Source organism: Semicossyphus pulcher, unplaced genomic scaffold (genome assembly GCF_022749685.1).
Source record: "Semicossyphus pulcher isolate SPU_LCO1_2020_fin unplaced genomic scaffold, fSemPul1.0.p SCAF_8, whole genome shotgun sequence".
NCBI lineage: Eukaryota > Metazoa > Chordata > Actinopteri > Labriformes > Labridae > Semicossyphus > Semicossyphus pulcher.
The window spans coordinates 22,801,886-22,826,111 of NW_027211759.1; the positions used below are offsets into that span (position 1 = coordinate 22,801,886).

The following is a 24,226-nucleotide window of genomic DNA, read 5'->3' on the forward strand; positions in this document are numbered from 1 at the left end:
GCTCCTGCCACTGGAGGGCGCCAGAACTTGCAGGAAAATTATTCATACATACATGAAATAACTGTACTAGGGAGTGTTGTATTAGACATATGTATATAACACATATATTGAATGATTCTTGGAGATTATTTGAGAAGTTGGAGGCTTTTCTTTTACAATGCTGTTGGTTTAACCTATAACAATACATCACATTAATTATCTAATCTAACTTTTGGCTGCACGCTAACTGTGGTTAGTGCTGCCTCACAGCTAGAAGGGTTCCTAGTTTGAACCCTAGTTTGGACAAAGTGGATCTTTCTGTGTGGAGTTTGCATGTTGTCCCCGTGCATGCATGGTTTCCCCCGGGTGCTCCAGCTTCCCCCCACAGTTCAAAGGCATGCTCGTCAGAGCAATTTACAGTCACCGGTTACTCTAACTGGTGACTGTAAATTGCCCCGCGATGTGGGCGTGAGCACGAAAGGTCTCTATGCGTCAGCCCTGTGACTGACTAGTCCAGGGTGTACCCCGCCTCTCGCCCAAGCACCGTCTGTCAGAGTGGATAGGCTCCGACCCCCCCCCGCGACCCTGAACAGGATAAGCAGTATAGATAACACATGGATGGATGATGGAATCTAACTTTTTGTAGAAACCTATAATATACCATTTTTTCCAATCAGAGTATTTTCTTTGAACATGTCCAGGGTTCCAACAAAATTCAACAAAAAAAATGTACACATTTTTCAAGGACCCATGAGATATTTCCATGACCTTTATGAATTATAAGTCGACAAAAAAAACCTGCTTCATACGGTATGTTCTTGACTTTTTTACAATCCAAACAATCAATTGTTTTACTGAGAAAATATCCGCAGATTATGGTTATCAATAACTGTTAGTTATATATTATTTAGTTATTTTTATCCACATCACCCAGATTTAGCAGCCATATTTTGATGTAACCTGTGAAAAGAAACGTTTGAGCTTGATTAAACCTCCTTTGACACAGGACATTGCCCATTACTGATGGAAAGAACAGGGGCACGCAGCGCTCATGGGCCCATCAGGATGATTTTATTTCTCATCAGCTGTACAGTGTCTCATTTTCAGAAATGACAGGACAAATGTTTCTTCTGGTTTTAAAACAGGGATGTGTTTCACATCATCGTAAAACTCTTCTGCTGATAGAAACAAACAAGCGATGTGCAAACTAAAAATAAAAATACATACTGCAGTCAAACATTCATCTTTCATTCATCTGCCTGAACAACATGATAGACTGATAATGACACATTTTCTGTTCTTGTTTTACAGTCACATAGTTGATGTTTCTTTTACACAAGTGTAAATTTGATGCACCTGAAACTCTGTCTGGTTCATAACATGGTTCATAACAGCCTGTTCTTCACAACTGTGGGCGTCTGATCAAATGTATATTACAGAGGAAATGATTCGGTCATATTGAAATAAAAGAAAGGACACATCAGAACCTGTGGTCATGCGTCACAACTTTAAACCATACGTCTTCTCTAAGAGGAGGATTTGCTGAGATTTGGAGAAGAGCCGATCTTGATCAAATTCAGTCACACGGTACAGCAAACAGAACGGACAGCTTCAGCCTTCCAATAACAGTTTTAAAGCCCGTCAGAAAAAAAGAACAAGAGTGCTATTTTTTGTTATTAAGTACAATTTAACCGCTAAACTTCATTCAGTATCAGTGTTTGTCTTTTAACGTATCTTCAGGTGACATTCGAAACAATGACTCAAATCTTGTGCTGTCGAGCCGAACAGGGCCAACCACAAAGAAACGCAGCGGCAGCTACAACATGGCCAGAGATAATATGTGAAACAGTATCAGAGCGGATACACAGCATGAGATGTGGGTCAGTATTCAGTTAGGCTGATTAGGAGGGCGTGGAAGGAGAGCAAAATAAGGGTTGATCTGGAGACGAGTTGGTTGACAGGACGTGAAGGTTTTCACATCTGTGCCACACCCACAGTCTCCGTTTCAAAATATTAAAAAGGATCACAAAAGCAAAAAGGCTTTAAAATGTGTATTTACATGCGAAACACCTGCTACAGTTAGTCATCAATTATTTGTTTTACAGGGAGATAGCAGGCTGCTGGTGCTATTTTACAAAGCATGTATGTTTGATACCGCTGATGATTTAAATGAATGAACATAATTCAATGTTAATTTCCAAACGTTGGCTCTATTTTTACACATCTTAAATGACTTATAGGTCAAGTGGAATTGCTCTACTAGATTGCTTCATCTGGCAATCACAAAAGGGGCTGTAACGGCGGCAATGCAATCCTTGAAGGCAAATGTGATCTATCAAAGCACATGCACCAAAAGTGCTTGTTTTTGCAACGGACAGCTTTGTTATTATTTTTTTTGGAGAGAGAGATGCTCACTCTTCAGATGAAACATTCTTCTAGACACACTGTTTATATCAATGGAGTCTGGTGACTTAGCAGAGAGCGATGGAGGAGCTGTGTCTGGTGGAAAAAAATGTTTATAAATCTGTTACGTAATGTTGTCAGACACATGCTTTGATTGGGACTTCTGCCCCCAAGGATTACATGACAGCCAGGCTGAGGAAATCTACTGGAGCAATTCCAAACCTCTTATTTCACTCATAATCTAGACCCTAACCTGTGTAAAATAGGGCCCACAATTGCCCCTTTATTCAACTAACAGGAATGTTCAACATCACAACTATAGTACAGTTTCAGCAACTGAAGCAGGTTCATGTGTGTATTCTCCAACCAGCAGGGAACATTCAGATCATGAGGAGGAAAATGATCAACAGGAGGATGAAGAACAGAAGCTATGAACGATGATTATCTCCCATCAGTGATCTTTGAGATGAAGTTAGATTTTCTGTTTTTGCAAAGATTCAATTTGCACGAGCTGATTGACTTTAAATTAGAAAGATGTGAGGATGTCAAACAGTTGAACTGGAGAGCCCATTTGTTCATGTATAAAGAAGAATCCTTCTACAGAAGCCTTCATGTACAAACTAGTATCATAACAAGAGCCGTGTGTTTAACACAGGCCAAGAAGTAAAACCAAACTTTGGGGGGGAAATAATATACAAATCATATGACTGAGAGCAGGTACCATAAACTACGCCTCATGAGGATAAACTACATGTTTTCTATATATACACATATAAAGGCTTGGAATTAGCAACGTCAGTTTAGTAGCAAGAAGAGCAAGCAGGAAATCAAAGTGAAAAGTGAGTGTAGATTTTTGTCTCCTTTAGGCAGAGCAGAGAGGAGCGGAACATTAGCTGCAGAGCGTGTGGGCGGGGACTGACACAGGAAGTGGCTGTGGGTAGAAACAAGTAGCAAAATACACACTGATTCATTCAGAGGACATTCAATCTGAAACAAGCATTAAAGAGCAGAGAGAGAGGTCTGTCATCAGCTCAGACGATATCTGTTTATGGTGTAGAAGATGACACAAGTATGTGCAGTGGGATCAGGTCTGTGTGTGTGTAATGCATGTTGTTTATGTATAGGGAGTTACTGTGTGGAAGTATTTACATGCGGCTTCCCTTTTTGTGCAAGGTTATTTCTGCAGCCACTTCCATGGAGGCAACATGGCCGCCATGAGGAACATCAGGTGAAGGCCAAAGATTTGTAAAATGTTGATGCGTGTTTGCCAATTGTACTCAAAAGTCCGGCTCTGTGTGTGTGGCGTGTTCACCGGTCCATCATGCTGAGGATCATCTCTGGTGTCAGATCTCCGTTGGCAGCCGTCGCCGCTGTTTCTTCATTGACAGCCAGCTCCACAGTCTCCACCCCTTCCCCGTCTAGCCCCACCCCCTCCACGGTTAGAGCCACGCCCTCCTCCAGTGGAGTCTCTACAGAGGTGTCCCCGTCCTCCTTCTTCACTATAATGTTCTCCACTGCTCCGGTGCTCTCGTCCTCCACCTGGATGATGGCAGCAGCTACACAACACAACAAAGATGCATTCGGTTTATGAAAGGGTTTAAAACTGCCTCTCTGGTAAGTATTGAAATCTCACTCTCGCTTACTAAACAACACGAGACAACCCCACCCCAACCAAAAAACAGCCTCTTTTCAGTGACAATGCTCTTTAACATCAGCCTGATACAAATGTCTCGTCTAATTTTGTGTTATAAAAGGTCTCATGTTCTCACCAGAGGCGGTTGTCTTGGCAGCCACTCTGACAGACTTGCTTGGTGTTGGGGGTTTTGGGGCGTTCTTTGGGGGTCTGCCCCGTTTCCTCTTCACTGGTGGCTCGTCAGGAGCCGGTACTGGGATGGCAGCCGGGGCCTGGTCCAGTTCCATACTTTCTGTGTCCTCCTCCTCCTGTAGCAGTGAGGCTTCCTCCTCACCCTCCACCTCATCCTCCTCCTCGTCCGGGTCAGCGTGATCCTCCTCTGAATGCCACAGAGAAACAGTACAGATATAAGCTTTCAGTTTAAGTTACACTACAGCTGCATCTGAAGTGACAAAAGGTTGCTAATCCGCAGCAAATAGTTGACAGCATTAAGTTAGAGGAAACATGAGAGAGAAGACATAAACCCATAGCTGGCTTAAGCCTGGTAACAAACATACAGAAACAAGCACAACAGCAACAAACAAACAGCTCACTGCTGTCCTCTTATTTGGAACTCTTACTTGTCAGATCAACTAATCAGAGCCTCAAGTCTATATAAGCACACAATGTGATTTACTCACCGCTATCATCGTCATCTCTCCTGCTCCTCATCTTCCTCTTTCTTCCTCTCCTTCCTTTCTTTGGGGTTGGAGTTCCGTTCTCAGCCTCCTCCACCTCACCGCTGCAGTTCTCAGAGTGGCGAGCCATGGTGTTCTGTAAGGACACACGGGTAGATAGTTTGTACACTTTTACACCTTTATCCCATGTTGAACCAATCTAAGAGGTCTGACCAGCTCTGTGCATGTAAAAAAGGAGGCGTCCTTACCCTGCGAGTGAAGGTCTTGCTACACTTGGGGCAGACGAAGGCGGTGGGGACAAAGTTGGGGTCGTGGTAGCGTTTGAAGTGCATGTCGAGCAGCTGTTTCTGTCTGAAGGTCTTCTCACACTGGCTGCAGGCGTATGGTTTCTCTCCTGTGTGGGTGCGACGGTGCATCACCATGTGGCGCTCCTGGACGCAACACCATGATTAACAACCACAGAAGAGTTAGAAAGACGGACCCAAAGATCCATTCTTATTACATCCTATTAAGTCCTATAATATTGACACTACCTCACTCATTCACAAGTAACAACAGGAAAATCAGTTTAATAGGATATTGCTGCACACACACCTGGCGGCAGCAGTAGTCACACATGTCACATTTGAACCTCTTCTCATTCTTATGAGACTTCTGATGCTGGATCAGAGCGTAGCGCTCATGGAAAACAGCATCGCAGTAACGACACTTCTTTCCAGTCTCTATGAACGAGTGCTGCTTCCGGAGATGGACACCTGCAGAAAGAGAAAAACACGTCAGTAAAACAACAACATTGATAAAATAAACTATCACATCTATAAACTATTCTATCACATCTGTGCTATGGGTGTACACTCTGTCTCTCTGTGTGTGAGTTTGTGTTACCCAGGTCACTCTTGCGTGCGATGACAGTGTCACAGTGTGGACAGTGGAATTTGGCCACATTCTCTGTGTGTTTCTGCAGGATGTGCATCTTCATGGTTCCACTTTGGGTGAAGCGAGCGTGGCAGATGTAGCACTCGTACGGTTTTTCTCCTGAGAAGGGGATTGAAGTACAGAGGTTAATCATGGCCAAAAATGTACTGTCCGCATATCATCTTTGGGGACCCCATCGTAAAATTTTGTTGAAACAATACATAAAAAACTGTTAAACAACAACTTAAGACAGCACTCTTTTCCAGTCACACTGGAAAGACGTTAACAGAATGTAAAAATATATGTTTCCATTTTTGGAAATCGTAAACTTGTTGTTTTTTTTTTTATGTATATGTACCACATGTTTTCAAATAATCTGTTTTTTTTGCAGAAAACAGTATCTTCTAAAACAAGGCATAAGGGAGAGTTGGCAGAGGCTTGCAGTAGTCAGCAACATGTACTATCTAATGGCTGCAGAGTGGCCTTTTATAGCAATGTTCCGACGTGCTATTGTTAGCATCGACCCCTGTTTAATGTTTTGTCTTACATTTCCAATACAAAAGATTTCCAAAGACTCAATCAGATCAGCCTAATTACACTTAATAAAATAATAAATTAATGTTATTAGTAAATATGAACAAGAGGTCTATAAATAATATGCTAGTCCTCCATCTCTGAGAACTGACACATGCCACTCTGTCCTCCCATGCTTTATGAACGTTAAAGAGCAGTTCAGCTGTTAGTTTTACCTGAGTGTGTTCTCATGTGTCTCTTTAGCTTGTATGTGTCTCTGCTGGCGTAGCTGCAAAGGCTGCACTGGAATGGACGCTCGCCAGTGTGGGAACGAATGTGACGCTTTAGTTTGCTCACCTGCACAAAATCCATACAAACACAGTCACATATCAGAAGACTGCAACACAAACTGTATTAAAACCCCATTTAAACATAGTGCTGCAGGCTACAGAGCAGCAGAAGTCCTTTACTCTTGGATGAGCAGACTTGGATAAAAGAATCAGTGAAGCTGAAGTGAAAAAAAGTCTTACCTCCACACTGGCGTAGTCACACATGGAGCATTTGAATGGTTTCTCATGTGTGTGTTTGTAACGACGATGACGAACCAGCTCTCCACTGGTCACAAAAGCCATGTCACAGTCTGTGCACTTGTGAGGACGAGTTCCTGAAGAATGAAAAACACAAATGTGAAGTACTGCTACAGTGTTGGACTGGTTAGAGTCTAACACGGTTATGAAGATGTGTGTTAGTGTGTACCGGTGTGTGTGTTGAGATGGTTTCTCAGCAGGGTGACCGTCCTGAAGGCTCTTCCACACAGGTGACACTTGTGAGGTCTCTCGTCTGTGTGGCTCTTCATGTGTCTGTCCAGGTTGGAGCGTCGAGGGCAGGTGTAGCTGCACAGCTCGCACTGGAATGTCTTCTTCACTCCTAAAACACAACAATGACACACACAAACCTCTCATTCAATAACAGCAGCAAAATTCAGAATCAGTACAGACTTTATTCTACCACTGCCTGTTAAGGACTATTTATGAAAAGGAAGTGCAAATCAAACACTGACTGTGTTTCCTTTTATGCTGTCAGCCCAACAAACAACATTGCCTCACCTTTCTTCTTGATCTTGGTGGGTTTGGGGGGTTTCATGTTGCCCACCACTTTCTCAGCATTGACCTCAGACAGAAGGCCCTCCTGCTGTTCTTCTTCAAAGTCATACACACTGACATCCATGTCTTTATCTCCTTCGGCATATCGCAGACGACTCTTTTTACCCTGGACACACAGCAAGTCATAAGACCTCATCATCATCTGATGACAGAGATCTCCAGATGTTAGAGTCGACTTCCATCACAAGAACAGTCTCACATCCACAATAACAGAAACTGATACCACACAACCATCGTACCTTTTTGGACTTCTTGATACCTCCCATCGGGGGCTGATAGTCCGGGTCTTTAGCCCATGTTGGGTCTTCATTTGGAGGTGGCATGGGCTCATCCTCCCCTTCTTCCAGCAGCTGACTCCCCACCTCCTCATCTTCCTCCATTTCAGGGTGGGCAACTACTCCCTCCTCCTCCTGCTCCACCGTCTCCACCTCCCCGTTAGCGCCAACTTTAACAACCTACAAGATACATTCAGGGGTCAGTCATTTAATCACCATAAACACCATATCGTGTGCTTTATTCTGGAGACGCTGAGGCACAAGGATTTCACGAATGACGTTATAAAAGAAAAAAAAAAAATGATGAAATTGCAAATTTTTTATGGCAGTTTCACAGAAGTGTCGTACACCTTTAGAGTTTAAGGGCTATTAATGAGTCTGTGTGTGTACCTGAAAGCCCTCAGGCAGAGGCAGGGTGTGGCAGATGACTGGGTCTCCATCCTTTGGCATAGCAGTGGTGTCTACATAGGTGCCTTGTTGCAGGGCTTCCACGGTGGTGGCAGAAACAGGCACCTGGACCAGCTGGAGCTCCCCTAGACCCAGAGCTGCCTGTTCCTCCATGTTTACCACCTGAGGACAGAGAGAGACGCGAGGTTAGCACAGATGTCCGGAGAATCTTTAGGGTTTTAATGAGACAGACTCCAGACCATGATCTATAATGGCATCTCAAGACTTACCTGTAGTGTGATGATTTGAGTCTGGTCCACTGTTGTTACTGTAGCTTGGTGAGCAGCACCCGCTACCCCTCCGACAACACCCACTGTAGCTGATGATCCCCCCACTGCAGCATCGATCACCTGCAAATCAGCTCAATTTTAAGTGGCTGTCACATTAGAGAAACACATCCTAAATACACGAGGAGTCCTTTGGTTTTAGCTGGTTTTATTGAATAAATATTCCTGTGAGACCTGTTTCAGCTGCCAAGCATGGGCGACTATTATGACACATCAATCACAAAGCTCTTAACAGCGAGCTTACCTCAGTCTTCATCTGTAACAGGGCGGGATCCAGCGAGTCCATTACCATCATTTCAACCCCTGCTCCGCCGTCCACACTCACTCCCACCCCTGCTTCCATCAGCTGCTGCTGACTGGATACCATTCCGTCCCCATGACCTGAAACAAATAATACCGAGAGTCAAACGTTTAACCACAATCTCCAAAAACACACATCTACCTGGAATATCAATATAAACTATTACGTGCTCCTTTTACATATCAACGGATCAGTAAGAACCTTGTTCCAGGACGACTCCAGCCTGTCCCTCCACCACACCCCCGGCCTCTGCAGCCTGCTGGAGGAGGTCAGCCACCATGGCATCCTGGCTGTGAACGGCCTGGATGGAGGGGAAGTCTTTGGTGGGGACCTCCACCACCCCTACACCCTCTGTTGGCCCTCCGTCCATACTGGGTAGGAACTGAAATATGGAGTGTGTAAACCATTATCAAGCAGTGTTATACATCAGCCCCACTTCACTGGAAGCAGGTTTGCTGTATAACAGAGCAGATTTTATCTGCAATTTAGCACAGCTATCTGACTGGGGCCATCAAGAAACCGCAGGAGAGAATAAGCCGACCAGCGTGACGTTTCATTGGTGTCTTGTTGCAAAATGAACAGAGCTCTAACTAAAGGACATCCTGCTGTCCCACTTACACACACGCACAGTGAGAAGATGAATGCCAACTGTGAAATCTGAAAAAGTGGACCTGTCACTGCTGTCAGGCAGTTGCAACAACTTGCAATATAAGAATGATAGCTAGCTCAGGAGAGACCAGGCTAATATGAGCGTGCCCCACACAGACATTACAGCGTTTCACACCTCTAATTCTGATATTTGAAACACCTTAATGTGTTTAAAACTTGAGCTCATTTCTAATTTAATAATCTACACTTTACTGTTGTGTGACACATCACTTTTTTCTTCAACAATTAGAGGATTTTTTTGTGTAACAGACATTTTATAATTGGGATAGCAAACATGTACTGAGAGTGTGAATTGTATTTCAGGGTGGTGGGGGGAAAAAGTAATGTTGAGCCTAAAGCTGAGCATGAAGCTGAGTCTTATACCAGACTGTATCACCCTCAGTGTATGTGTCAAAGTTCTACCCATTCTTGTAACTGTCAGTGGATGGTTTACAGTATGTGTACAAAAGTCATCATAACAAAACCGATCTGCAGAATTGTTGATAAAATTTAGTTCATCGCACGATTACCTGGATTTTCAGAGAAAAAAGCGAGATATTACTAGCTCTGTACATGCTCCATTCACATAATACTAAATACACAGGCTGCTTTAAATCTCAGACTTTTTGGTTGGCATTGCCGGTTGTTTGCACGATTCCCTGCACACCGCTGACTTCTGACACTTAACTCTACTAGTGTTACCTGGAGCAGAAACGACAATTTGGCTGTTTTCATGATCTCTGTAGGGCTGCAGTCTGCAGGCCTGTGATTGCTGCTGAAAGCCCTGCGCTTTGCTGACTCAGATGTCTGCTACCTCACTGTCCCTGCCAGGCTGAGGAGGGGAAGAGGGAAACATTACACACTTTCACATAGACATTAGGGCCTTAATAACCCACACATCTCTTATAATTTTCACTGTTCTATTCAATATACCTACATTCAATCTGGAACGGGGGAGGGGGAACAGGACGTGACTTCCATGACAAAAAAAAGGAAACGCGTCCATGACAGCCCCCCTGCTAACTTTCAGTTCAGTTCCCTCTCTATAGGACCACCCCTGTCTAAACCACATATTCAAAAACATTTGACTTTAAAGGTTGAAACAATGTCTCTTTATTGGGTCCAGTAGATGTATTGTGTTATTTCCATGTAGAAAGAAAACAGAGGTTAAATTGTGTATACTCATGTAAGCTGCAAAGACCCTTGAAGACGGGTAGTTATACCCACATCACTTAGATGCAGGGGAATCAAACAACAGCGTAATTTAAGTTCAAAGACCCTTACATCATCTGACAAAATAAACCAAAGCAGTCAAATAACAATTCGACAGACAGCGCTAATTAACAACATCTATCTGGCAACAGAGGCAATGCATGTACATGTCTTTGGACAAAGTTCGCTAACTCATGTGCTCTCTACTCATTTAAAGCATTGCAGTTGGAGGATGGGGACGATTCCCAATTCAACAACTGCATGACATTAAAAACCCTCATGCGACCGGCTGAAGTGGTAGAAGATATTGGATAGGCTTCAAGTAATTGCCCTTCAAACTGTTAGGGCTGCAACTTCTGATTATTTTCATTGATCTGTTGATCATTTTCAACATGAATTGATTCATTGTTCATTCTCCGAAATGTCATAAAAAAGTTTTAAAAGGCCCAATGTGATCATCATTTAGTCTAATACATGACAAGCAGCAAAACATCAAATTTAAAAAGATGGAACCAGCAAATGTTTGACATTTTAACTTAAAGAAACAAAAAAAATCAATCAAAACATGTCATTGAAAATCAAAATAGTTGACAATCTTCCTTCAAAGACTAATCTGATCTGAGGGAAATTGGATAAAATATTGAAACATTGTTTCAATATAATATTTTGAATTTAGTGTAATTTAAATAAAATATAAAGCCTAGCTATATTATTTCCAAGTTAAAAAACATGCTTTATATTGTTTTGGATGATGTTATTATTGACATTAAGAACCAAAAGAGATGGACTCTGTACCTCACATGATGTCAAGTAGTCTGTGTACTTGACTCAACACTGTCAAAATCCTCAGAGCTCCATTCTGGTATTAAATAACTTAATACCAATAATTTGATAGATGTTAACTGAGTATTTTATTGCTGACAATGAGTGGGCAGCTGCATTAATTATTTTTGTGACAACGCGTAACATCTGTTTGTTTGTTCATTTGTGTTTACGTCCCTTTACGTATGGAAGTCACAGAGGCTGTAATAAAGGCCTTCACATATCCTCTGACTTATGTTACAATAAAATTACCACAACATGGCATTGATACCGTGCAACCACACGGGCAGCTGTTGCAGTTAAATAGCGGTATTTTTGTAGCTCTCCAAGCCGAATCGTAGAGGGAGCTCTCTGCTATAATATATATCTGTGGCTATGATGCTCTAGGTGGGCTTAGAATAAGAGACAAGCGGGCGAAGGGTGCAACAACAACTGCCTTAACCGAGCACGGCGCGAGGACAGGAAAGAAGAAGACAAATACGAAACTCCACAATGGAGGATGGCTTATGTTAGCGCTGTGTATCACGCTTAAACAAGTAACTCAACATTAGCTGACTTAACTGCCACCAAGTAATGCATTTGTCATCCAGGAGTTATGTTATCGTGCGTATATGAATGTTTCTGTAAATAGCCTTATATTCATGCACACAATCTAGCATTAGCACTAAGTTAAACCCGCCAGTTTCCATGTCGTCAAGGCTGTAAAGAAACAAAGAAGGAGAAGATGGACGCCTCGGCCTAAACTCTCCAACCAAATCGTCGAAGTATTCGTAACTTATTATCGACGGTAGATTCATAGATTCGTGTAAAATACAGCGGACTGTGTATATTTTTATTAGAACTTCGGTTATTTAAACGTATTTTGACGGGGTTTTCAATAACGATAGAGGGAGACAAACACTCTCCGACGAGTTGCCCGGACCCAGAGCCCCATCGTGACACCTAGAGGCCGATTAAAGATCCTGCAAACTCCCCCCTTATCAGAAAAGTAGTGATACTTTACCTCTTTTTAGTGTGTTTCTCCTCCCGTTTAACTCGGCCGAAAGCAGGGAGTCTGTGCTACAAAGTTAAACTGGCTGGCAAGAAATGCAGGCTTCTTCGCAGTTTGTTTTAATCCCTCTCCCGCTTTAGCAGAGTAGCCTCTGCCACAAAATGGCAGTTGGGAGCTCAGTGCGCCTGTGCGGCCGCTGGGGGGTGGTGTCGAAGCCACTGCACACACCCTGATTGGCCAGGAGGGGCGCCCCGTTGGAATACATTGCAGCCCATTTATCACAATGTTAGGAAGAGGGCCGCTTTCGGGACCCTCGGAGATATGAACTTTATTACCAAAAAACACCCCTTAAGTTGCCTTTGAAAGTGATATAAGTATTCAAACTTTGTAAGAATGTGAGTTTATGCCAAATAAAATCATGTATTTGATGTGGGTTCATCTATTTAATGCCATAAAATATTTTATTTGCTGTAATAAAAAAAAGAAATCACATCTAACAGTGCATGTGTGCTCATATTTACAGCGCATACAAAGACCAGCAGAAATTAAAGGCCACATAAACGCTTAACTGCCCTTTGAAAGCTTTACAATTGTTTTATATGCATTCATATATGCCCATCAAGGTATTCTCTGCTTCCAATAAAACTCCTAACCTTTATGTGCCCTAAACGCATCATACTTTATAGCCTGTGCCCTTAGAGCAAAATCCTGTTGTTCAGTGGTTCCCTGAAGTGCCATCCTGGACACACAAAGGCAGTAGATGTGCTCGTAAATGACAATGAAGTTTATATCAGCAAAAAATATGACACCTAATACGTTTAGCATTAAAGGCAGTCAATGTTAGTGTGCTAGTGTGTTATTTGTATGTGTTTCAACAGCTCTTGGTATAAATAAACACAATTACACATGACACAATCTTTAAACATATTTTTAATAGTTTGCATATATTTGACACCAGAATTCCTGGAAATATATTTTAAAAAAGAAAAAAAGAATAAAACATATAGTTTCCAATGCTGCACACTTGATCAAGATTGTGGAAAAAATATACTGTGCTGCAGTGTTTTTTCACTGCCTCACACTCTCTTCATTCTTAAATAAAGCATCTCATCTATGTCTTATTGCATCTATATTACTATCAAACCTTGAGGCACTTACCGTGAGACGCTTAATTAATGCAGAGGTATAGCTGCAGATTGCTGCTGTCCTATAGAAACTAATGCATCGAATACAGTTACAGCCTTCATTAATACAAACAGTGAGTTCCCACACGCGACACAAGTCCTATATTATGATTCCAGTGACACTGCAGCCTCTGTTGCTTATAATATGCTGTAACTAAACATCCAATCTGAACACAATATATAACTAGATGTCTGATCACCCTTCACTTCCACACAACAATACATTCACTATTGCCTTCAGAAGAGGATTACGGCTTTGTGTAAAAAAATATTTCTGATCTGAGATTCGTCCTTCCATACAGATATATATTTTTCTGCCCACATTTTTCTGATTATTTTTATTCTTCATAAGGATTGTGACTTGGATTCATAACTCAGAAATATTATTTTAAACCATGGCCTTAATCCTCTGTACAGGTGGATACATCCTTACAAGCACAGCTACTACCGATTTGTTTCTCATAGCAGTCTTCAGAAGTAGATCTTCAATACAGTTCAGTGTTACTAAGAACATTTAAGTCAGTCAAAGGGAAGTAAAAAGGCTTGGCACGTTGTAAATTGCATTTCTACACTGATTCTAATTACTGTCGTGAGTTTGAAGCATGTTCACAAGATAAAAAGTAAAAAGTGAGGTACAGCTGAACCATCAGCAGAAAGTGAAACCATGTGGAATGTGGTACAAAGCTTTGACAACTGAATATAACGAGTCTATAGCCATGCTAGCTGTGAGGCAATGCTTTAGCAGTCCTTTAAGGTAAATGCCAACATGTTTAGCATAGTATAATGTTCACCTTCTTTGTTTAGCGCCTTAGCATGCTAACATTTGCCAATCAGAATTTAACAAAGTACAGCTGAGGCTGATGGGAATGTCATTAGACTATATTTAAGTGGACGTAGCCTCTTGGTTGCAAAAAAGGAGGCCCATGCTAAAGTGCTTAAGCCGGCATTCTTTATAATGACCAGCAGGGGGCGACTCCAAATATAGAAGTTTATATAGAAATCTGAGGAAATTAGCCTACTTCGTACCTGATTTATTATTTTAGTCCTACAACATCCTATAACATCCTATTTTTTATTTGTCTTCTTCATACAGCATGTTGTTAGTCTTGTAAATTACCCATTTAAAGTTAAAGAGAATTAATACAGGATGTACTTTAAGGTGTGGCAAGCTGCGATTGACAAGTTGCTTCCACAGTGACATGTCAGATAGGATAGAGGTGTAGCAACATGTATCCACCCGCTTGTACAAATTTGGCCACTTCTGAATCGCAACAACCAAGATGGCGACGACCAAAAGGCCAAAACTTAAGGTTTCAAAACAATACTCTACAAAAAAATGGCCGACATCACAGTGGCTACGTCCACTTTTTATATACAGTCAATGGTTTTGCAGGTATTTGGTTATAAACAAGGTGGAAAAGCAAAGATTTTGACTTGATTGTGGCACGTCCGGATCTGACCAACACTGCCATCACTTGAGCCCCACCGTTAGCATGGCTAAAAATGATTGATCATTTCCTGTGAGGAGCCTACAAATGTCTTTGTCTTTCACCGTCTGAACAATGCACAGTCAACATTAATACATTGTCTTTAAATCTTAATATCAGCATACAGTATGAGAGTGGATCACATCTAAATACAGTACTATTGATGGACTGATGGTATTCTGTCATCGTGCAGAGATGAGCTTACAGTAACCGTGCTCAGGAAATGAAAAAGGCAGAGGGGGAGAATGACTGTCAGCAGCGTCACTATGAATATAATGAAAGTGGATTAGAATAAACAGAAACATGTGTAGTCAATGGGGCTGGACATTTTGGCATTTGATTGACATTAGTGAATAACTTTCTGGACTGTGAGGAATAAAATGTTTGTTGTTTTTCTGTAGTTAAAAAAGTATAGCAGTGTTTTTGCACGTTTCTTCTTATCCATTTACAGAAAACAAAACAAAAAACACCTTGTGTTCATGCTGGTCATTTCCCCAAGCTTATAGTGTCATACACTGAAATTAAATAAAGCATCCATCACATTGAAAATGAGTTTTGTCTTTAAATTTTTGTTACATTATTGTTGAAGACACGTTCACTCCAAAGATCCTGTAACCAGTGGCTGCACTGTGGAAACATAAGCTCGATTCAAAGGTCTTCACTTTGGAAGGGAAACGTACGGAATTTTTTCAAAGTAAGCTTTGGAGAATAAAAAGTCTAAATGACAAAAAATCTTCCTCTTTCATTAAAAAAAGACCCTCCTTCATTCACCCCTATTAGGTAATGCCTTGAACTAAAAATCCAACTGAATTCTTCTGGGTTTTTTTCATATATCTGGCCCCTAATACTTTTCCACAGAAACACATTGCATTCACCCAACTTAGAAAAAATGCCAGATTGACTTTAACTTAACATCTCATAAATATTAAACCGTCTCAAAACCCTCTCAAAATAGCAATTATTAATAATTATGAGGAACCTTTTTTTTTCTAATTACAAGGGTGTCCTTAATAATTACAGCTCTTTTTTTAATTATGAGATACTATATCAAAATTATAAGACACCAATCCTGTAATTATGAGTTCAATAATAAAGAAATAAAGATGTTAAGTTTTTACTTCAGTGAATGCGATGTGCTTACTTCTGGAAAAAGTCGGCAGCATTTTAAAGACACTGCAATGGCCCTTTAATACTTTATGATTCCACATTTACCTGAAATTCAATCCAGTTCTACTAAAATTATTGCTGTATAAATGTTTAAGGACTCCAATACCAACACAAAAAAAGAAAACCAGAAGTTCCTCTTCTTTCTGAAAGCCTGAAATCTTCATAGTCTTGAGGATCAGACTGTTACTGATCTGATTTTATGCTGAACTCATTCCCAGACCTGGATGAATCATTGAGCTCTACTCAGTGATCAGGTGTTGCCTTTAAAAGACAAACTCATCAGCAGCAGTCTGTGACAGTAACGCAAGTATTCACTGACTAACATGAGAATGCCCCTGTTTACAGCAGACATGTGAGTGGTACAGAGAGTCGTGTCAGCTCATCAGACTGAATAGAATCATCAGAACAGTAAAAATGCATCTCATAAAATAAAGTGTACATTTACAAATGAAGACTCTGCTAACATAAAACAATTTACAATCACAAAATAATAAATTCCAGTGGCATATAGTTATATTATATGAATTTCCATAAAGAATAAGAGAAGTCATAATTGCAGTAAAGTAATGGCACTGAATTGATTGAACCATTCTCTGTGCAGAAGCAACTAAACACGCTATTTTTAATCTTTCTTATATAGATCTACAGCGTGACTTGCACTTTTTTTTAATCTAATGCCAACATATCGACAACATTAAACTTAAAGGCTTGCGAAAATTGGAAGACATTTCACAGTAAATAAGCCAGCAGCAGCAGTGTTGCAGGTTTGGGATCAGTTATAAGTGAACGTGTGGCGCTGACTGCATCTGTTTGAATCTACAGTACCCATCAGGGTTCCCATAATGCATCTGTTCTCCTGTGTAATATGGTGAAGCCCTGCCTGCTCAATCAGGAAGTTTTATAATACAACCCATTAAAGGACTCCAGCTCGACTGACAAACCAAGGAAGAGTGTAACAGAACATCTTATCAACTTATACATTCTAACAAATGTCATTCTGTGATGCAACATGCATGGAGTTCAGCTCAGCAGGATTAAAGAGGGGGTATCATGCTGTTTCACATTGAGACATATATATAATGTTACAATGTTGGAAGTCCACACTAAATGTGGGTGAAGTTTCAAATCTGTAGGTAAAAGGATGTTGGAGCAATCCCCAGGCTTCTCAGCTCAGTCTGCAGGCTGCTGTGAACGCCAGGTTTCATACAGTTTTTTCAACATGCTGCACTTTGTGACGCCTCAGCAGGCTTCGGAGAGCTGGCCAATCAGAAGAAAGTGGGCTTGAAGGGACAGACTTGACTGAGTCGTTTCAGGCAGAGGCTGTATGAGGGCCTGCACAGAGCAGTTTTTTTTTAAACTGTAAATGATGCTAAGCTACTCCACAGGTATCACAGAGTGAAATATGAAGATTGAAATTAGCATAATACCCCCCTTTAAGTAACATATGGGCACTCAAAAATGAGATGTTTTCTATGGTTTTTTTTTAAACTTAAACAAATGACGGACACGTCTGCCTTGTTTTCTCTGCTTTCTCCAGTCGAGGCTGCGTTGGCAGTTAAAGAAGAAAGTTTTGACAGTATGTTGGGCGCATATTCAGGAGACTGTCTAAACAGCCTGGGGACAGATTCACAGAGCTGTATGTCTGGCATGTCACATCACAGAACAGAACAAGATGTCCACCTGCAGCAGGCTGAACACCATTCATCCTAATCTAGAGACGGCTGTGGCCATTAAGAAAAGCAGTTCCATGTTATGGTAGGGGTAGCATTATATCATAGGAGGGGGACATTTACTCTTGTGTACACTTACTGATGCACCACATAACCATTCAAAACCATAGACAGTCAAAAGTAAGAAAATAATTTAAAATACAAGAAACACAACATTTTGTACATTTTTGGGCACTTGTTAAGTTATGAAATTGAAATTATTAAACAAAATGAATCTACAGAGCTTTCTATTTTACTTCTAAATAATGTGTCTGAGTCAGGGAAGGACAGGATTGTAACAGCATGGAGTCTGTCTGGTAATGTGACTCAAGGCCACGCAGACACGCTCCTCCCCGTCCTCGTCGTCCGTCAGTATCCGTTTCATCCTCCCGCGCCTCCCTTTATCCATCCTTCTTGTACGCCTGCTCGTATTGTACATTCTTCCCGGCATCTTTACAGTCCAACTGATTAGTTAGCACAGGTTGATGAATGTGGTGTGTTTGTAGCTTAGTGACGAGAAATGTTTGCCCAGTGTTAAAGAAGAATCCTGTTATTATTAAACCTGGGCCCTATTTTCTTTTCTAAATGGCTAACAGGTAACAAACTTTTTGGAATTGCTCCAGCAAGTGTGAAATGTTCGGTAATGGCTGCAAGGAGCGGGATCTTTTGTCTTTAACCAGATACAGCTGTTACATCGCTCTGTTCAAAGCCACCAGACTCCACTGACAAAAACGGTAATTTTACCTTGAAGAACAGGAGGAGTTTCTGATCCACTGCTGCCTCGATTGGTTAGTTTGTTTGCAATATTTCAATGTTGTTAGACATTAGACCTTTTTAGTGGATGTACTTAACAGAGCGTGCAAAAACTTTTTATACCTATCGGCCATTTAGACATAAAACATTTTTTAAAAAAAGGGCCCAGGTTTAAAAATATCAGAAAAGCCTTAAAGTTCAGTTGCTGTCCTTGATTGCAACCCCCTCTGACAGTGTGTATACTGTGTATCATGTATTTGTGGTAGTAGTAGTAATTGGGAAGCAGAAGAGGACAACTTCCTTGTGTTGCTGACTTAGTGGTTCTGTGTGTGTGTGTGTGTGTGTGTGTGTGTGTAGTGTTAGAAAGCTGTGCTGGCCATGCTTCCTGGAGCGAAGAGTCTGGGTAAACTGTCCTGAGACGTCTCCACGTGTCTGTGGGCCATCTTCCCCTCCTCGCCTGCTCCACACAATGAATGGAAGAAAAGCAAATACATGGAAAAAGTGAATGAATGAATGAATGAATGCTCTCCAGAGACATTCATGGGGGGCAAATCAAAAGGGCAAAAAACAAGAAAAACGTATTTTTCTTTTTTCAGCCTTAATTTTCTTCTGATGTCACAAATATATGAATAAATGGAATAAAAAAAGATGAAAAATCACAGATAAACAAAAGTTAGAGTTCATAATGTTCAGGCACATTATTAATACATAACAGCCAGTGTCATTTACAGCTAATTCTTCATAAACGGGGGTCTTATTTTCTGAGTTTACAGCCACTTAACAACATTAGATTCAGCTTTATAAATCTCCCATGAATCCCTTTGCTTACACTGTACCATCAATAATACATGGCTGACAGTTCGTATAACAGCTTATTTTAGAACGGCTTCTATTACCACACAGCAAAGCCCCAGGAAGTACACAATTGAACATTGTAAATGTCACAATAGCCTTACTTTAAATTAGAAACTGTGTTTAGGTACTAAAGAAGTAAGACATCCTCAGACCTCTGGATGTAGCCTCCTTGTTTGTGTGTGTATTTTAGTGCTCTCCTGACAACCCTACAGTAACATTATTTCCACCTTCTGCTCTTTTTTCCGCATCTTTTAGCCAGTTAAATAGGAAATGTATTGTCTTGCTTTCATTCTTACCAAGCACCAGCAGGGCCTGTTTGGCAGCATCTCTGACTTCCTCCTTGTCCGTCCGACACAGATACACCAACTGGTCGATACTTTCTTTAGCCTGAAATGACAACAGAGTGGACACGGTGGTCAGTGGCGACTGTATTAGGTTTTTCATTATTTGACCATTTTCATGTGATGGATAAGATCAATGTTGCTAAAACAGTTTTAGTTTCAGTATTCTGACAGATGGAACGGTTTGGATAAGCACACAGACTGTGTTTGTGTTTGTACCTTTAGACAAGCTAAGGCTTTGCATCCACAGACTCTGGTGTCCACACTGAGATCTTCCAGCAGCTCCAAACAGATGACCAGCGCCTGAGGAGAAAAACACACAGCTTTTACAGTGTACAAGGCTTCTGCTGTGCATGTTATGATGTAGTGACTCATCACATGATGAAGTCCTGCTCTAGATTGCTGCTCATGTGTTTGTTTGTGTTTGCTAAATAATTAAAGCCTTTTGATTCAGGTCCAGTTTTCTTATCATATTATCACACCATCAAATGTCTCACATCACTTGATAACCTCATTGCAGGTTGGCTGTTCTATCATCTATCTTTCCAGTGAAATATTGGCATATCAATGTGCTAATGAAGAGATAGATTCAGATGTTTTCATTAAAATCAACACAAAAATAATAAAATAATATTATTCTAAAACCTGAGCCCTGTTTTCATAATGATGGGTCTATAAAGCGGGATGTTACGGATCCTTTTCTTTCAAAATAGAAGCAAACACTGTCCAGCTTCATCAGGCAAAACCTGAACCTGAAACCTTTTGCCTGATGAAGGTCTAGAACCGAAACTATGCACACAAATAAATGTTTTTTTCTGCAAGTTGGACAGTGTGTGGGAGTTTACTAATATTTTGACAGATTTTTACCTCTCCTACGCACCTGTCCTATGAAACAGGTGCGTTTTTCCCCACAGTTCCTTTTCTTGAAACCAGAAACAGCAGCTGTTCAAAGCATCAGACTCAAACACTCATTTGGACTTGAAGAACATGGGAGTTGTTGGTCTAACACTGCCTCAATCTGCTTTTTTGTGTGTGTGTTTCTATATGTGTTGGATCTAAACTAACCATTGAAAACAACAAAGCAAGTATCTTAACTGTCTGCATTTGTGTGTGCGGTACTCCTTATGATAACTAACATGTACTCTTTTACTAGCTCCCTGATTTCCTATAATTTCTTCCCTGTTATGCACACAATACAAACAAACTCACAGATGGAGGCAGAAGTAGACTCCTATGTTATGTAAGGTACTGTAAAAGAACTATATTTGTTAATGGTGGCTTTGAAGAGAGCGATGTTGCAGCTGTTTCTGATTAAAAGAACATCTTTAACAAAAAGGTCTCTAAAGGTGATGCTTCTGTTTTGTTGTCAGACATTAAGAATAACAATCTGAACCTTTTCCCCCCTAAGGGTCACGCTGACGCTTGTGGTTGAGACAATCTAATGGAGCTATTCCAAAAATACACACACTCATTTACACACCAAAATAAGTAAACAGGACCCAGATTCAAAATCCCCTTTAAACAATAAAATCAGAGACACGACACACACAGAAACATTATTCACAGGTTGAGTCAATTTAATAAAAAGAAATGAAAGAAACTGTAAAGCATTTTTCATATACGTGATATTTTTAGCAAGATTTCAGTGGAGTGTCGGACACACGCTGTGTTCTCACCTGCTCTCTCTGTCTGGGCTGTGCATTCAGGCTTCTCAGCACAGAGCTGGCAGACGCTGACACTTTGCCTCGCGGGTCTTTCAGTAATTTGGCCACAGCGTGAAGTCCGTCCCTCCTCAGGCTGCACGGCGCAGGCTGCCGCAGGGCCTGCACGATCACATCCGGGTCACATGACGCCAGGCTCTGCACCAGCCATACTGACGGAGGGATATTATCACCGATTATCGTCATGGAAACGTCTTCTCTGCATTTATATAGCTTTCAGTGTGTGTGTGTGTGTGTGTGTGTGTGTATGTGTGTGTTATACCTTCTTCTGCCAGCTCATTGACGTGTGTCTCCATGTCAGTGATGCCGTTGGCCTCCAGGTAACTCCACAGTTGGAACAGAGTCACCGTCACACCGTCTCTGCTGCTGTCTCGCCGTGGTAACCTCTGATCCAGCACTCGCTCAGCAAGACACAGGAACACTGGACACACACACATACAGGTGTTAACATTGCACACACACCAACATGCACTGTTCACACAGACACAGTCACACACACGTTGTCATACCTGTGTCGGCCATGCCGCTCGCCCTCTGTGGCAGGTTGTTGTAGTAGAGTGAGGACAGTGCGGACAGGAAGCTCTCAGCAGACACGCTGTACATGCTGCCCTGCCCCACAGACAGTTCCCATAGTAACACAGCACCCAGGCACTGGCCAAGCTGTGGTATCACTGTGACGGAGAGAGGACAGGTCAGATCAGGATTGCTGATATCTAATTTGATTAGATTGGTCACTTGCTGTAAGTGCAAAGTGTCTGTATGTGACACAGCTGTGACTGATGATTTAAAGGCTCTTATGCATAATGAACTGACTGATGTTAAAGGTGCAGACGGATACACATGATTTCACCTTCAGCCGGCTCTCTCAGGCGTTTCGGGTTGTCCTTGGTGACACGCCGGATGACTTCGAGGACTCGAGCTTCTCTCAGCAGTCGGTCTAAGGCGTACATCTCTCCACAGCGCAGAGGACCAAACGTACCCAGACGCTGCAGACACAACGACAAATATCGATTTATTCTGGTGAAGAATCCTTCGAACAACAAAGTAAATCTCAGTTTTATTTTTTCATAGTTTTATTTATTATATTGTATATATTGTATTTGTTTGTTATTAACTGAGCCATCTTACATTAGTCGACTTTGAATACTTAGTTTACACTTGATATATTTCAACAGATTACAAATTGCTCCAACTAATAAACTTTATAAGACATACTCATCTGTAGGGATGGGTACCGAGACCCGGTATTAAACGGGCCCCAGGGCTGAATTATGAAATACCGCATATTGATAAACTTATCGGTTCTGCCTTCGGTACACAAATATCCTGTTTGTTAAAAGATTCAGACATGTATATGATGCATATTCCCAATCCAGAAGAGAGATCTCTCTCGCGGAGCCTGTGTGCGAGGGGCGGGTACAGCTCTCTCTCACCACGCTACAGCGCGCACACACATACACACGCACACAAAAGATCCTGCTTCTGACGATGGCAGAGAAAACTAAACGTTCAAAAGTGTGGTTACACTTCACCAGAGTCGATGCTGACGATGCTCGTTGCCATAAGTGCAACAACACTTTTGCTTGTAAACACGATCTGACTGGACTTTTGCAGGATATAGTTGGAGTCTCTAATAGTGATCTGTACTAAACATTGCTGTTTCTTTTGATGTGAATTTTACATGTCAGAAAATAAAGCGATCTTTAATTTTCTCTCTTAAAAAATAACAAACACAACCGATAAGAAAACCGTTAAAGTACTGAATTGTTAAGCAGTATCAATAAGAGTAGTAATACCGTTAATATCTTAACGATACCCATCCCTACTCAGCGGTGCTTACAACCACATATTTATGTGTCAAGAAGTGTGTCCTGCTGTAACTGAAATAATACCTCTAATTGAATTATTGTAAACACAGCTTTACAAAGTACCAATGACTACGACAGGACAATATTGCAGGTCTCCTACCAGCAGCTGTGTGCAGCAGTTCTTCAGGTGGACCACCAGGGAGCAGTCGAGAGTGGTGCAGCCTGTGGTGAGGGGGGAGGAGGGGGAGGACGGGCTGTCCCAGCCTCTGTCCTGCAGAGACCTGCACGTATCACAGGAGGAATTAACATTCGACAGGAATAATTGAGACAGTTCAGTTGAGTGTATTTGTTCTTTTAGTGTCCCTTAATTGCAAATTAGCAGCACAGAAAAAACAGACAGACACAATGACAGACTATATAGAACAAAAGAAGCAACACATAATACAAACCAAAGAAAAGTCATAAAGCAGTGGTGCAGTAAATGACTTGATTAAGTACAAAAGAGAATATCATTGCCCACTCTGAGAAGGATGTTTGGGTGAACTGCAGCTGGCCTGAGTGGTCTGCAGCTGCAGCTCTTTAACACAGAGTGGTAGTGAATGTCACCCTGTTCTTTTCTTCAGAACCTGTCCTGTCTGAAAAAAATGAGCTACTTGGTGACTTCCTTCCTCTTCATAATCAAAGCTGTAAAACTGAATATCTTTCCTCAATTAAACTGTCTTAATAGATCTTAATCTTCCATGCTCTTTGACACCAGCATTAGTCAGAGAACTCTAACATCTCTCAATACATTCATATACTGTAGCTCTCACAGCTGCAAACACCAGTTAAACAAGGTGTCAGCACTACAACACAGCTCCACTAGATGGCAGCATGATACTCAGTGACAACAACAACCTGAGTTAAAGGACAGTAGGACTTTGCTCACTATAAAC

General features: G+C 41.4%; 2 protein-coding genes across 2 annotated transcripts in view; both read right to left on the minus strand.

The window, feature by feature from the left end:
• Positions 1-1,028: 1,028 nt before the first annotated feature.
• Positions 1,029-12,412, minus strand: ctcf (CCCTC-binding factor (zinc finger protein)). Its single transcript, XM_069686298.1, has 16 exons — positions 12,279-12,412; positions 8,795-8,975; positions 8,537-8,673; positions 8,236-8,355; positions 7,949-8,128; positions 7,523-7,738; positions 7,227-7,389; positions 6,877-7,047; positions 6,651-6,784; positions 6,357-6,477; positions 5,578-5,727; positions 5,287-5,447; positions 4,941-5,123; positions 4,696-4,828; positions 4,152-4,394; positions 1,029-3,938 (listed from the first exon to the last, which is right to left on the minus strand). The coding sequence occupies exons 2-16, from the start codon at positions 8,961-8,963 to the stop codon at positions 3,691-3,693; spliced, it is 2,529 nt and encodes an 842-aa protein (XP_069542399.1). The 5' UTR covers positions 8,964-8,975; positions 12,279-12,412; the 3' UTR covers positions 1,029-3,690.
• A 6,186-nt stretch (positions 12,413-18,598) lies between these two features.
• ripor1 (RHO family interacting cell polarization regulator 1) overlaps positions 18,599-24,226 on the minus strand; it is a 36,087-nt gene continuing 30,459 nt past the window's right edge. The window contains exons 17-24 of the mRNA XM_069686348.1: positions 23,452-23,572; positions 22,334-22,469; positions 21,993-22,154; positions 21,746-21,904; positions 21,439-21,635; positions 19,982-20,065; positions 19,718-19,808; positions 18,599-19,023 (exon numbers count right to left, since the gene is read on the minus strand). Of these exons, the coding sequence (XP_069542449.1) occupies positions 18,926-19,023; positions 19,718-19,808; positions 19,982-20,065; positions 21,439-21,635; positions 21,746-21,904; positions 21,993-22,154; positions 22,334-22,469; positions 23,452-23,572 (1,048 nt within the window). The 3' untranslated portion in view covers positions 18,599-18,925. The remainder of the gene's footprint in view (positions 19,024-19,717; positions 19,809-19,981; positions 20,066-21,438; positions 21,636-21,745; positions 21,905-21,992; positions 22,155-22,333; positions 22,470-23,451; positions 23,573-24,226) is intronic.